This window comes from Ranitomeya imitator, chromosome 1, assembly GCF_032444005.1.
Source record: "Ranitomeya imitator isolate aRanImi1 chromosome 1, aRanImi1.pri, whole genome shotgun sequence".
NCBI lineage: Eukaryota > Metazoa > Chordata > Amphibia > Anura > Dendrobatidae > Ranitomeya > Ranitomeya imitator.
Window position 1 is genome coordinate 155,743,269 of NC_091282.1, and position 13,057 is coordinate 155,756,325.

Sequence of the window (13,057 nt, forward strand, 5' to 3'; positions counted from 1 at the left end):
CCAGTCTGAGAATACCAGCCCCAGCTGTCTGCTTTAGCTTGGCTGGATATCAAAAATGGGGGGGACCCCACGCCTTTTTTTTTAAATTATTTAACTGAAAAAAAACAAACCTGCTTGGAGACCTTCTATTTTTGATAACCAGCCATGATAAAGCTCACAGCTGGGGCCTGCTCTGGTTATCAAAAATAGACGGGACATCATGTTTTTTCTTTTTTTACACAGTGTGCGCCAGCCAGTCACAGCCATGCCAATACTTGCCGGAAGTGCCCACACAGTAAAGCTTGTTGATTGGCTGCTCTGCAACCTTTCAATAAGCTTTGTTCAGGCTGCCAAATTCGACCAGTAACACTGAGTGCGGTGCATGGACACTAGGTGTTTTGGACGAACCGTTCGGGTTCGCCCATCCCTAGTCACCACTACAGTCATCCAACCCAGGAATGCTGATTTTATTATTTTTAAGACCTGCCAGTGATGTGAAAGGATTTTTAGCTTGGACAACCGTTTTAAACTCCTCCACATCTAAAGAGAAATAGTGAATTTTGTCTTGTGAATTTTGTACCCTGTAAAGAAATTTTTACAACATTTTTTTTTCTCAAGACATCTGAAATAAAAAATGAGGCAAATTTGCAATAGGTATCAGTTCAGACTTAGCAATTGGTATGCTTCTACAGCTCCCATTAGTCTCCATGTTAACAGACTACAAATACTGTCTGTGTAGTTTCATTATGCAGATTTATATTTCCTTCTATTTGTCCCTTACTTTTGTGCCAACATAAATCTGGTGGAATAGCCAAAAGCAAAGGATATTTATAAGGGAATATGATGGCAAGATCAGACTACACAGAGTTTGTTTGTTGTCTGTTACCATGGAGACGCCCCGTTTGTCTAGGAGCTGCAGAAACAACATCTGGAGACCTTGCTAAAATGATACTACTTTGATGTTCTCACACCGTTTTCACCCAACGCTGACAATGTGGATAGGCATTGACAAGGGGGTGGCGCCACAAATCTTACTCAACAGCGACTGGAATAGGATTTCTGGCAAGGTGCAAATATGCCATCCAGATAGTTGTTGCTGCTAGTATTTCATATTATTTATTTTTTTTTTATCCTATCTTCATTTAGGGAAATGTAGATATCCAAATCTTTGGTCGGTTTTCAGATATATTGTCCAATTTTTTGCATCACTGTCCTCCATGGGAATCCACTAAGATGGTGCAGTACTACCTTACTGTTCTCCAGTGCCCAGTTTGCAAGAAGGGAACGTGGTCCTGCATTGATACTTTTATAAGGTATGCAGCATTTGAACACTTCGTAGATGTATTAAAAAATCATTTATTGTGTAAGGCCTCTGTCGTACTTCAGCTTTTTTCTGGGGGGGGTGGGGGAGGGCTGCATGCAATAAGAAAACAGACCTTTTTTCATCAGTGTGCTGGATCCAATCTTAATTCATTTTTGGTCTATGAGTCCATATTTATTATCTTACTAGGTTATTTTACTTATTAAAAAGTAAAAAAACTGGATGAAAGATGGATGGCATAGATGTGAAAAATGGACGTCTGGATCAGGCCTAACAAATAAATCATATGATGGACATTTTAAAGTTATTACTTATAAGTTGGTTCTGTATAAGATAGTAACCTTTAGCAATGAATGGGTGTGCTCGCCACTTGATCGCGCATCGGGGTGCTCGGGTACACATCAAGTATCGCGGGTGCTCGAGCACCATGTTTGAGTCCCCACCCCGCATGCTCATGACTGTTAGACAGCCAATAAGCATGCAGGGATTGCCTGCCATACACGTAATGCTGTAGACAACATGGGTACGACATTACCGTGTATGGCAGGCAATCCCCAGGGGCATGCAGGGCAGGGGATCGAGCACCCGCGATACTCGATATGTACCCGAGCATCCCGTTGGACGATTGAGTGGCAAGTACGCTCGCTCTTCATGGCTTCCTTCTCCAACTGAAGTCATGGCGCTGAATGTTTATGAATGATTGCAACCTCATTGACTTAAAATAGCATTCATCAGATTTCCTAAATTTTGTATGCAATAATAGCTCTGTGGTCTGCACTATTTTTGTAATTAAAGCCTATAGACGGAAACCAATTACGGTATTTCCATATATACAGAAAGGATACCTATTTGTTTCATTAACCAGGTACATTAGTTGTCGTCCTGTGCTTCCCCAGCTCACTGATAGCAGTTGTGTATCGACTACGCCGGGTCATAAAGGACGATATCTCCAATAAATTCCTTTTTGGAGAGATGATAAAATGCTGTACTGTGTAACAAGCGTGAACAGCCAGACAGTGCAGTGTTGTTGATTTCATTGCGGTTTCCCTTCCTTTCCTTTTTCTAGGTGTTTTCTAGAGGACAGATTCTGCTTATGCCATGAAACATCTGATATGGAAATAGACAGTCATAAACGGAGGAAAATTGTGGCAACAATACTGAAATTTCTGTCAAGTGTGATGCAAGAAGAAGCGAAAGCTCTTAGTAAAAAGTGAGTTTATAATCCTGATTTGTACATAAGGTCATAACTTTATCATGTTTATGAACTCAACAAAGTGTTTGCAATTAGTTTTCTTCTTGGGATTCCCATGCAAATTGTCTCTTCAGAGAGGAAGAAAACTAGAACTCTAGTGCCACCTATTGGAAGTAGCAATCCTAACAGTCAATGTCAACCCTTTATTGAGCCTTGTCACATGACTTAGGATAATAGCCAAACCAAATCTCAATTTACAGACACTGTGTTTCGGGCTACTGCCCCTCGTCAGTGCTGAGTGGAGATCTGGTTTGGCTGATTGAGAGGCGTCTGACCGGGATCCAAGAAGTATCGTTTCTCCTTGCGGAGAGTGACATGTTAAGAGGGAAAACAAGTTGGTGAGAAGGTGAACCCAAGCAACTGTACTTGGTTTGAGCAGTTACTCTGTGTTGACTTCGTTTACAGGGAGGAGCCGATCAGGTGAGTGATTCATGCTGCCCAAGCCTATGTATTTTCTGAAACGCTCCATCCTGGTACTGTAGCCAAAGACCAGACTAGTCCTGCACTGCCCCCGGCTGACTGTTACCATCGCGGCTGCCCATTATTGACAGGTTTTTCCCTTGCATGTACATAGGGAGAGACCCGTCAGTTACTTGGAGCGGCACTAGAGAAGCCATTTGGAGGCAGTGCTGGACTAGTCTTATTTCCAGCTAGGATTTTTGCCTGGATCTTCAAAGTATATTTTCCTGAAGTGCTGGAGCGCTTCACAGAATAATATTCGTGGCTGCAATTGTGCACCCAGGCTAAAATTCATGCTGCCCATAAATTGGACAGCATGACTCGCCTAACAGGTTCCCTTTAACCCCTTTTCAATGTTGGGCGTAATAATACTCCCATGCCGGAATCCCTCCCTTAGATGTGGGTTCTGGCGCTGAACCCACATCTTTCCCTGCACATGTCAGCTGTTTTGACCAGTTGACATGTGCCTCTTAACAGCAGCGGGTGGAATCGCGATCCACCCACGGCTGTTTACTTGTTGAATTCCACTGTCAATCTCTGACAGCGGCATTTAACTTGCCCTTACAGGAAGCGCGCCAGAAGTCCCGCCCCTTGGTGACCCCATCACGTGATCGCAGGTCACCGATGAGTTGGCATGACAACCAGAGATCTCCAGCAGATCTCTATGGCTGTTATAGCCGAATTGCCATGAGCGCCTCCCGGTAGTCGGCGCTCATAGCAAGTGAGCATTTCTGCTACACACAAGTGATCTGATCATCGCCTGTGTGTAGCAGAGGCGATCAGACAACTGCAGCTTCTAGTCTCCCATGGAGAGTATTGAAGCATGCAAAAAGTAAAAAAAAAAAAAAAGTTTTAAAAAATATAACGATCAAATCACCCCCCTTTCACCACATTCAAAATAAAACAATCAAAAAACCTCAAACATACATATATTTGTGTTCAGAATCGCCTGATCTATCAATATAAAGAATTAACCCGATCACTAAATAGCATATCGAGAAAAAAATTCAAAATGTCAGAGTTAGGCTATGTGCACACGTCAGGATTTTTTTTTTTTTTAATTCGTTTATTAATTGCAGAATAAATCATACAATACACACATTTGCATTCATGTCCATCATTATCTACTATAACATAAAGTACAAATAATCACAATGCATCGTCACTTCAGGAATATTACAAAAGTAACAAATGGTGCATGTCAATCATTAACATCCTATAAATCTCCTATTATGTAACCTTAACTACATTAACTACTAACAGTACGCCGCCTTAAAAGTGAATTCTGCATAAATGTCACTCTGTAAGTGATGCCCCCAAAACCAAGAGCCCTACTTTTTACATAGATATTAAATCAGTGTAGACTATAAAGTGTAATGAGAGGAATTCCATCTACCCCATATTTTCTCAAATTTATTTGGACATCCTCTATTCTGATATAATGTTCGTTCATACGGGATAATTGAGTTTACTAAATCAACCCAAGCTCTAAGAGTTGGGCAAGAACCACCCATCCATCGTAACGCCAGCACATTCTGCGCCAAAAAGAGTGTCTCTCGCAGAACAATCCCAGTGTAATGATCCCAGGTTTCGGCATCCCACACTCCAAATAAACAGATCAGTGGCTCAAGTGGGACAGGAATCGACAACAAGGATGTCAGTAATGTCGTCACCTCTCCCCAATAATGAAAAGCAACAGGACACCTCCAAATCATATGAATGAAATCTGCATCACTAGAATGACATCTCAGACAATCTGACGAGTGGAGGCGACCCATTTTAAAAAGATGAGTCGGGTTCAGATAGGATTGGTATATGATGTACAATTGAATCATCCTATTATTAATTGATGGGGAGACTTTAGTTGGAGATTCCAAAATATCTTCCCATTCTTCCCCTAGTGTATCAGGAAGAAGCCCCTCCCATTTCCTTTTAATAAAGTCTATAGTAGATCCCACTCCTATGGATAACAGATATGTATATAAAGAGGATATAAGACCTTGATGACCCTGCAAATTGAGAATTCCTATTAAAGGTAAAGAAGAAATAGCTCGACCTGTACCCCCATTCCGCATGTGTGATTGAAAGGCTGACCTTAACTGTAGATAACGGAAAAATTGGGATCTCGGGATATTATAAGTATTTTGTAATTGTTCAAAGGACATAAAACCCCCCTGGATATGTATATTGCCTACTGAAAGAACACCATGCGATCTCCAAAAATCCGCGGACGGGTGGTCCAACAATCCCGGGAATTAACTGTTATTCCACAGCGGCATTTCCGACACTATATCTACAAATTTAATGATTTTTTTTTAATTTGCCTCCATATTAATCGTGCCAGCCGGAGTAGAGGCAGCAAGCGAGGAACACTAACTTTCTCTAGCTCCAAAAACCCCAGTGGACAATCAATTTGGGCAGAATAGAGTAGATGGCTCTCAGAGTTAGGAAGAGGATTAGAATTATTGGGCATCCAGTTATTTATCATCCTAGCCTACCCGGCAAGATAATATGAGTAGAAGTCCGGCAAAGCCGCCCCGCCCCCCCTGCTTCGGTCTCTGCAGAGCAGATAACTTAAGTTTGGGCCTAGCCTTCCCCCATATGAAAGATGTGATTAGGGAGTTTAGGGTCGCAAAGAGGGATTTAGGTATTGGCACAGCACTGTGTTGAAGGCAGTAGCTCAATTTGGGGAGCAGCATCATTTTGATCAGATTGATGTGACCAGCCACAGAAAGTGGAAGTTTATCCCAAGCAGCAAACTTGGATTTAACCAAATCCAACAGTGGGTAAATATTAAATTGTAAATCAAATTCCTAAATATTTAAAATCGGAGACGGTGGGCAACAACGAGAGAGTTTCAAGGCGTGCCATTAGGGTATGAGAAAGAGGCATCAGGGCAGACTTATCCCAGTTTATATAGAGATCGGAGAATTTGCTAAATTTATCTATAATCTTTATTACTTTCGGCAATGTGTCGTCTGTTTGATCCATGAACATCACCATATCGTCAGCATAGAGACCAATGATGTCCATTCGATCGCAATGTGTATTCCCTTGATATCAATGGAGGACTTCATCCATATTGCTAAAGCCTCTATCGCCAGGGCAAATAGAGCCGGGGAGAGAGGATATCCCTGACGAGTTCCCCTATGTAAAGAAAAAAGCTCAGAAATAGAGTTATTCACAACCATACGTGCCCTGGGTTTCGTATATAATGTACCTATCCCTCTCAGAAATTTGTTCCCAAAACCGTACTTCTGCAAACATGCAAAGAGGAAGGGCCATTCAAGAGAGTCAAAAGCCTTAGCCGCGTCCAACGATGCTAGTGCCCATTTATTATCTGGTTCTAAAGAGCTATACTGAATGACCGACTGAACCCGCCTAATATTGATGGAAGTACTTTTCCCTGGCATAATACCAGTCTGGTCTGGGTGTATAAGATCCAATATGATCGTGTTCAGCCTGGTAGCCAGAATTTTGGTAAAACTTTTATAATCTACGTTCACTAGAGATATGGGTCGATACGATCCACAGTCTAGAGGATCCTTCCCCTCTTTCCTGAGCACAACAATATTGGCATCATAAAACGTTTCAGGCATAGGCTCCCCCTCCCATATTCCCCTGAGTACCTTCAATAGAAGTGGTGCCAATTTCTCTCGGTTTTTCCTATATAGCTCAATGGGACACCCATCGGGTCCCGGGGCCTTCCCAGCAGTCATATCCGCTATAGCTTGTTCTACCTCCTCCAGAGTAAACTCAGCATCCATAAAGGCCTGTTGGGATGGGCTCAACGAGGGGGATGTTATATCTGATAAGTAATCCAAGCACTCATAAACATCGAGACCGCTACTAGATTTATATAGTGATTTATAATAATCATGAAAACATTGTAATATCTCATCAGTGGAGGACACCAATGAGCCATCAGGTGCACGAATCTGCAATATTGTGTTGGAGGTGTTATGTTGGCGTACTAAGAAAGCCATCAGTGTACTGGCCTGATTCCCCAGCTCAAAGTATGACTGACGGGTGAAAAATAATTGGCATTTCGACTTAACGTCTGCATGCTGGATATACAACCTTTGGGAAGTAAGCCACTCAACCCTGTTACCGCTAGTCTGACTAGCTATATATGTGGCCTCCGAGTCCTTTAACCGTTGTTCCATCTCATCATCCTCCCTCGTCGTTACCCTTTTAATATAAGAGATTGTAGAGGACAGGCACCCCCTTAAATATGCCTTTAGGGTATCCCAAAATAAACCAAGATTCTGGGGTTCCGGATGGGTTAGAATGAAACAATTTAACTGATCGATCGTCCTATCACTAGAATCTATTAATTTCAACCAAAAGGGGTTCAATTTCCAGGATCTGTTATTATTGGACTGCCCATATTTAAGTTTTAGAACAACTGGACTATGGTCCGAAATCCCCCTGTTGCCATGCTCAATACTATCCACCCATAATGCCAAGCCACTAGATCCAAATATATAATCTATACGAGACAGAGTTCGCCTAGTAGATGAGTGGCAAGTGTACCCCTTATCCTCCGGGTGACTCACTCTCCATAGATCTAGCCAACCGCTGCGGTCCATAAATAGTGCCTATTGGGAAGGGGGCTGAGGTAAGGACTCCCCGGATGCTGTGTCATCCAATCTCAATCTGTCCATGGAGTTATCCATGGTGAGGTTAAAGTCACCCATACAAATAACATTCGCATCTGGATATTTTAAGGAGAAGCCCATTGCCATACGGAGAATTGATGTTAGCAGGGGGAGGGTTATAAATACACAATATCACATATTCACACGAATTAATAAATGCATGCACAAAGACAAAACGACCCTCAGGATCTCGTCGTGCTTCCCTGGCCTCCCATCTAACCTCCCTGTGTATTAGCAGAGAAACCCCTCTTGAGTACCTGGTATGGAATGCATGGAGAGACCACTGTACCCACGGCCTCTGCAGACATCGAACCGTATCCCTGGTCAAATGTGTCTCTACTAGTGCTACAACATGGGGACGACACCTTTTAATCTGCGAAAATACCTTAATTTTCTTCCGAGGAGTCTTAATACCCCGTATATTCCAAGTCATACATACAATCTCAGACCCCATATTTATATGTAGAGGAAAAAATAATGTGCAATATTATTATCCGGGTGTGGTTCAGAGACATCCCACAGAGCAGAAAATTAGTATTGGCGGCGACCGTATACATCAAACAATCAAAACTGGTGTATAAAACCAAACAAAACTTGAACAATGGAGGAGTGAGGTCCTATACTCCTGTGGTCAAATAGAAAAAAGGGGATACCCTCACTGAATCCAGCGTCCGGTATTGTTGACATCTTTTGTACCCATTCAGAGAGCTCCGTTTATTTTGCCGTTAGACAAGGAACCCAGATTAGGAGTCTTTCACATTAGACCCCTTAAGAGATCGCAACCATTCAGCTACCTCCGCTGGATCCGTAAAGAATAAAGAGGAGCCCTCATGGACAATGCGGAGTCGGGCTGGATAGAGCATGGAGTAGATGACATTCTTATCTCTGAGTTGTTTCTTGATGTCCATGAATCGCGCCCGCTGCTTTTGAAGCTCCATGGAGAAGTCCGGAAAAATCGATATGGTAGCATTGTTGAATCTGATAGGGCCCTTCTGCCGCGCCAGACGAAGAACAGTGTCTCTGTCCCTACATATAAGGAGACCTGCCAGAAAAAGGTCGATGCGGAGTTCCAGGGGGAGAAGGTCTCGTTGGGACCCTATGGGCCCTCTCCACTGAGAATGTTGAGGAGAATCCGTCCCCCAGGGAGGTCTTAAGCCAGTCTTCCAGAAATTGTTCAGGTTGCTGACCCTTCGAACGCTCCGGTAGACCGATAATTCGAATATTAGGCTGGTTTCACATTTGCGTTTTTTGCCGCTGCGTTTTAGCGCAAAAAACGCATGCGTTTTTTTTCTATACTTAACATTAAAAATGCATGCGTTTTGCCGCGTTTTGACGACGCATGCGTCGTTTCTATGCTTGCGTTTTGTTGCGGAAATGCAACGTGTAGTAATTTCTAGAGGAGTTTTTTTGCCGCAAAAAAAGTATTGCTGTCTATGTAAACGCATGCGTTTTTAAGCACATGCGTTTGCTTGCGTTTTTAAACGCATGCGTTTCAATAGAAAAACACAAGAATACACACTGATAAGCCACCCCCCAACCCTAACCCTAAAGGGATCCTAACCCTAACCCTAGGGATCCTAACCCTAACCCTAGGGATCCTAACCCTAACCCTAGCTATTTCTGTTTATAGTGGGTTTTCTAGTTGATTTTGATGATTGGCAGCTGTCACACACTTCTCATCATGCGTTTCAAAAACGCAAACGCAGGAAAAAACGCATGTAAATACGTCAAAACGCCGCGTTTTGTTTACCACATGCAAAAACTCATGCGTCTAAAAAACGCAGCGTTTGCACGTGTTTACATGCGTTTTTTTCACCACCTGCGTTTGCGTTTAAAACGCTGCGTTTTTAAACGCAAATGTGAAACTAGCCTTATTGCGGCGCAATCTGTTTTCCAAATCATCTGCCTTTTGTTTCCAAGCGTTTACGGAGCCAGCAGCTTTTGTCAGTTTAGCCTCCATAGGAGTAATAGTAGTAACATAGTAACATAGTAACATAGTTAGTAAGGCCGAAAAAAGACATTTGTCCATCCAGTTCAGCCTATATTCCATCATAATAAATCCCCAGATCTACGTCCTTCTACAGAACCTAATAATTGTATGATACAATATTGTTCTGCTCCAGGAAGACATCCAGGCCTCTCTTGAACCCCTCGACTGAGTTCGCCATCACCACCTCCTCAGGCAAGCAATTCCAGATTCTCACTGCCCTAACAGTAAAGAATCCTCTTCTATGTTGGTGGAAAAACCTTCTCTCCTCCAGACGCAAAGAATGCCCCCTTGTGCCCGTCACCTTCCTTGGTATAAACAGATCCTCAGCGAGATATTTGTATTGTCCCCTTATATACTTATACATGGTTATTAGATCGCCCCTCAGTCGTCTTTTTTCTAGACTAAATAATCCTAATTTCGCTAATCTATCTGGGTATTGTAGTTCTCCCATCCCCTTTATTAATTTTGTTGCCCTCCTTTGTACTCTCTCTAGTTCCATTATATCCTTCCTGAGCACCGGTGCCCAAAACTGGACACAGTACTCCATGTGCGGTCTAACTAGGGATTTGTACAGAGGCAGTATAATGCTCTCATCATGTGTATCCAGACCTCTTTTAATGCACCCCATGATCCTGTTTGCCTTGGCAGCTGCTGCCTGGCACTGGCTGCTCCAGGTAAGTTTATCATTAACTAGGATCCCCAAGTCCTTCTCCCTGTCAGATTTACCCAGTGGTTTCCCATTCAGTGTGTAATGGTGATATTGATTCCCTCTTCCCATGTGTATAACCTTACATTTATCATTGTTAAACCTCATCTGCCACCTTTCAGCCCAAGTTTCCAACTTATCCAGATCCATCTGTAGCAGAATACTATCTTCTCTTGTATTAACTGCTTTACATAGTTTTGTATCATCTGCAAATATCGATATTTTACTGTGTAAACCTTCTACCAGATCATTAATGAATATGTTGAAGAGAACAGGTCCCAATACTGACCCCTGCGGTACCCCACTGGTCACAGCGACCCAGTTAGAGACTATACCATTTATAACCACCCTCTGCTTTCTATCACTAAGCCAGTTACTAACCCATTTACACACATTTTCCCCCAGACCAAGCATTCTCATTTTGTGTACCAACCTCTTGTGCGGCACGGTATCAAACGCTTTGGAAAAATCGAGATATACCACGTCCAATGACTCACCGTGGTCCAGTCTATAGCTTACCTCTTCATAAAAACTGATTAGATTGGTTTGACAGGAGCGATTTCTCATAAACCCATGCTGATATGGAGTTAAACAGTTATTCTCATTGAGATAATCCAGAATAACATCCCTCAGAAACCCTTCAAATATTTTACCAACAATAGAGGTTAGACTTACTGGCCTATAATTTCCAGGTTCACTTTTAGAGCCCTTTTTGAATATTGGCACCACATTTGCTATGCGCCAGTCCTGCGGAACAGACCCTGTCGCTATAGAGTCACTAAAAATAAGAAATAATGGTTTATCTATTACATTACTTAGTTCTCTTAGTACTCGTGGGTGTATGCCATCCGGACCCGGAGATTTATCTATTTTAATCTTATTTAGCCGGTTTCGCACCTCTTCTTGGGTTAGATTGGTGACCCTTAATATAGGGTTTTCATTGTTTCTTGGGATTTCACCTAGCATTTCATTTTCCACCGTGAATACCGTGGAGAAGAAGGTGTTTAATATGTTAGCTTTTTCCTCGTCATCTACAACCATTCTTTCCTCACTATTTTTTAAGGGGCCTACATTTTCAGTTTTTATTCTTTTACTATTGATATAGTTGAAGAACAGTTTGGGATTAGTTTTACTCTCCTTAGCAATGTGCTTCTCTGTTTCCTTTTTGGCAGCTTTAATTAGTTTTTTAGATAAAGTATTTTTCTCCCTATAGTTTTTTAGAGCTTCAATGGTGCCATCCTGCTTTAGTAGTGCAAATGCTTTCTTTTTACTGTTAATTGCCTGTCTTACTTCTTTGTTTAGCCACATTGGGTTTTTCCTATTTCTAGTCCTTTTATTCCCACAAGGTATAAACCGCTTGCACTGCCTATTTAGGATGTTCTTAAACATTTCCCATTTATTATCTGTATTCTCATTTCTGAGGATATTGTCCCAGTCTACCAGATTAAGGGCATCTCTAAGCTGTTCAAACTTTGCCTTCCTAAAGTTCAATGTTTTTGTGACTCCCTGACAAGTCCCCCTAGTGAAAGACAGGTGAAACTGCACAATATTGTGGTCGCTATTTCCTAAATGCCCAACCACCTGCAGATTTGTTATTCTGTCAGGTCTATTAGATAGTATTAGGTCTAAAAGTGCTGCTCCTCTGGTTGGATTCTGCACCAATTGTGAAAGATAATTTTTCTTGGTTATTAGCAGAAACCTGTTGCCTTTATGGGTTTCACAGGTTTCTGTTTCCCAGTTAATATCCGGGTAGTTAAAGTCCCCCATAACCAGGACCTCATTATGGGTTGCAGCTTCATCTATCTGCTTTAGAAGTAGACTTTCCATGCTTTCTGTTATATTTGGGGGTTTGTAACAGACCCCAATGAGAATTTTGTTACCATTTTTCCCTCCATGAATTTCAACCCATATGGACTCGACATCCTCATTCCCTTCGCTAATATCCTCCCTTAAAGTGGACTTTAGACAAGACTTTACATAGAGACAAACCCCTCCTCCTCTCCGATTTTTACGATCCTTTCTAAACAGACTGTAACCCTGTAAGTTCACTGCCCAGTCATAGCTTTCATCTAACCATGTCTCGGTTATTCCCACTATGTCAAAGTTACCTGTAGATATTTCTGCTTCTAGTTCTTCCATCTTGTTTGTCAGGCTTCTGGCGTTTGCGAGCATGCAGTTTAGAGGATTTTGTTTTGTTCCAATCTCCTCACTGTGGATTGTTTTAGAAATGTTCTTACCTCCCTTCTGAGTATGTTTTCCTGAGTCGTCTTTGTTCGAGTCTAATGTTTTTCTTCCCGTCCCCTCTTCTTCTAGTTTAACGCCCTCCTGATGAGTGTAGCGAGTCTTCTGGCGAATGTGTGTTTCCCAGGTTTGTTGAGGTGTAGTCCGTCTCTGGCGAGGAGTCCATCATACCAGTAATTCACACCGTGGTCCAGGAATCCAAATCCTTGTTGTCTGCACCATCGTCTTAGCCAGTTGTTTGCATCAAGGATCCTGTTCCATCTCCTGGTGCCATGCCCGTCTACTGGAAGGATAGAAGAAAAAACTACCTGTGCATCCAGTTCCTTTACTTTCTTCCCCAACTCTTCAAAGTCCTTGCAGATTGTCGGTAGGTCCTTCCTTGCCGTGTCATTGGTGCCAACATGTATCAGAAGAAATGGGTGGACGTCCTTGGAGCTGAAGAGCTTTG

The 13,057-nt window shown here is 42.4% G+C and overlaps 1 protein-coding gene across 1 annotated transcript in view; it reads left to right on the top strand.

Moving 5' to 3' along the window:
• Positions 1–13,057, top strand: part of SLF1 (SMC5-SMC6 complex localization factor 1) — a 191,504-nt gene that overhangs the window by 70,271 nt on the left and 108,176 nt on the right. Inside the window, exons 9-10 of the mRNA XM_069751870.1 lie at positions 1,126–1,292; positions 2,367–2,510. Coding sequence (XP_069607971.1) covers positions 1,126–1,292; positions 2,367–2,510 — 311 coding nt within the window. The remainder of the gene's footprint in view (positions 1–1,125; positions 1,293–2,366; positions 2,511–13,057) is intronic.